General features: G+C 49.4%; 1 protein-coding gene across 1 annotated transcript in view; it reads left to right on the top strand.

The window, feature by feature from the left end:
* The window catches only part of BBOF1 (basal body orientation factor 1), a gene marked incomplete at its 5' end in the record, with an annotated part of 10,382 nt that overhangs the window by 2,359 nt on the left and 7,149 nt on the right, over window positions 1-874 (top strand). Inside the window, one exon of the mRNA XM_018575647.1 lies at window positions 662-732. Within this exon, the coding sequence (XP_018431149.1) occupies window positions 662-732 (71 nt within the window). The remainder of the gene's footprint in view (window positions 1-661; window positions 733-874) is intronic.

Genomic DNA, 874 nt, shown 5'->3' with positions numbered 1-874 from the left:
CAAGATGATTGGGATGCAGAAGATCTGCATCCGTTAGTATATTTAACTGGTGCGTATAATGCATGCTGCATCTCCCTGTGACTGGAAGCCCAACTGCGGCCATGACGCCCCTTCTGGTGTACGAAACCTCTGGCCAGTGCCGCAATGCCCGGCGTTCACTGACCCAGTGGTAGAATGTTCTCCAGCATTGCCGGACATTTCCTGACCCAGTGGTAGAATGTTCTCCAGCATTGCCGGACATTTCCTGACCCAGTGGTAGAATGTTCTCCAGCATTGCCGGACATTTACTGACCCAGTGGTAGATTGTTCTCCAGCATTGCCGGACATTTCCTGACCCAGTGGTAGAATGTTCTCCAGCATTGCCGGACATTTCCTGACCCAGTGGTGGAAAGTTCTCCAGCATTGCCGGACATTTACTGACCCAGTGATGGAATGTTCTCCAGCATTGCCGGACATTTCCTGACCCAGTGGTGGAATGTTCTCCAGCATTGCCCGACATTTCCTGACCCAGTGGTGGAATGTTCTCCAGCATTGCCGGACATTTCCTGACCCAGTGGTGGAATGTTCTCTGACTGTACTCAACATTTCCTGACCTAACGGCTGAGTGTTCTCTGGCATTGCCCGGTACCCGATTATTACTGATCTTGAATGTTTTCCTCAGCAACGCCTGGAGAAGGAGGCAGAGAAGAAAATTGTAATGCTGGCAGAAAAAGCTCATAATGAGGCCATCGTGTAAGAATAAAATCCAGGTTGTATATAATCTGTTCTCTACAAATCTGCACTTCCTGACCGGCCTATGACTCCTTTTTCCAAGAATTCCCCTGTAAATACCGTGTGTGTCCCTTCACCACTTTGCTTGCTGATTGTTGCTGGG

This window comes from Nanorana parkeri, unplaced genomic scaffold (assembly GCF_000935625.1).
Source record: "Nanorana parkeri isolate BGI_ZX_2015 unplaced genomic scaffold, ASM93562v1 scaffold4331, whole genome shotgun sequence".
Lineage (NCBI taxonomy): Eukaryota > Metazoa > Chordata > Amphibia > Anura > Dicroglossidae > Nanorana > Nanorana parkeri.
Note: the sequence above shows the minus strand (reverse complement) of the source record. Positions and strands in the feature narration are given on the sequence as shown.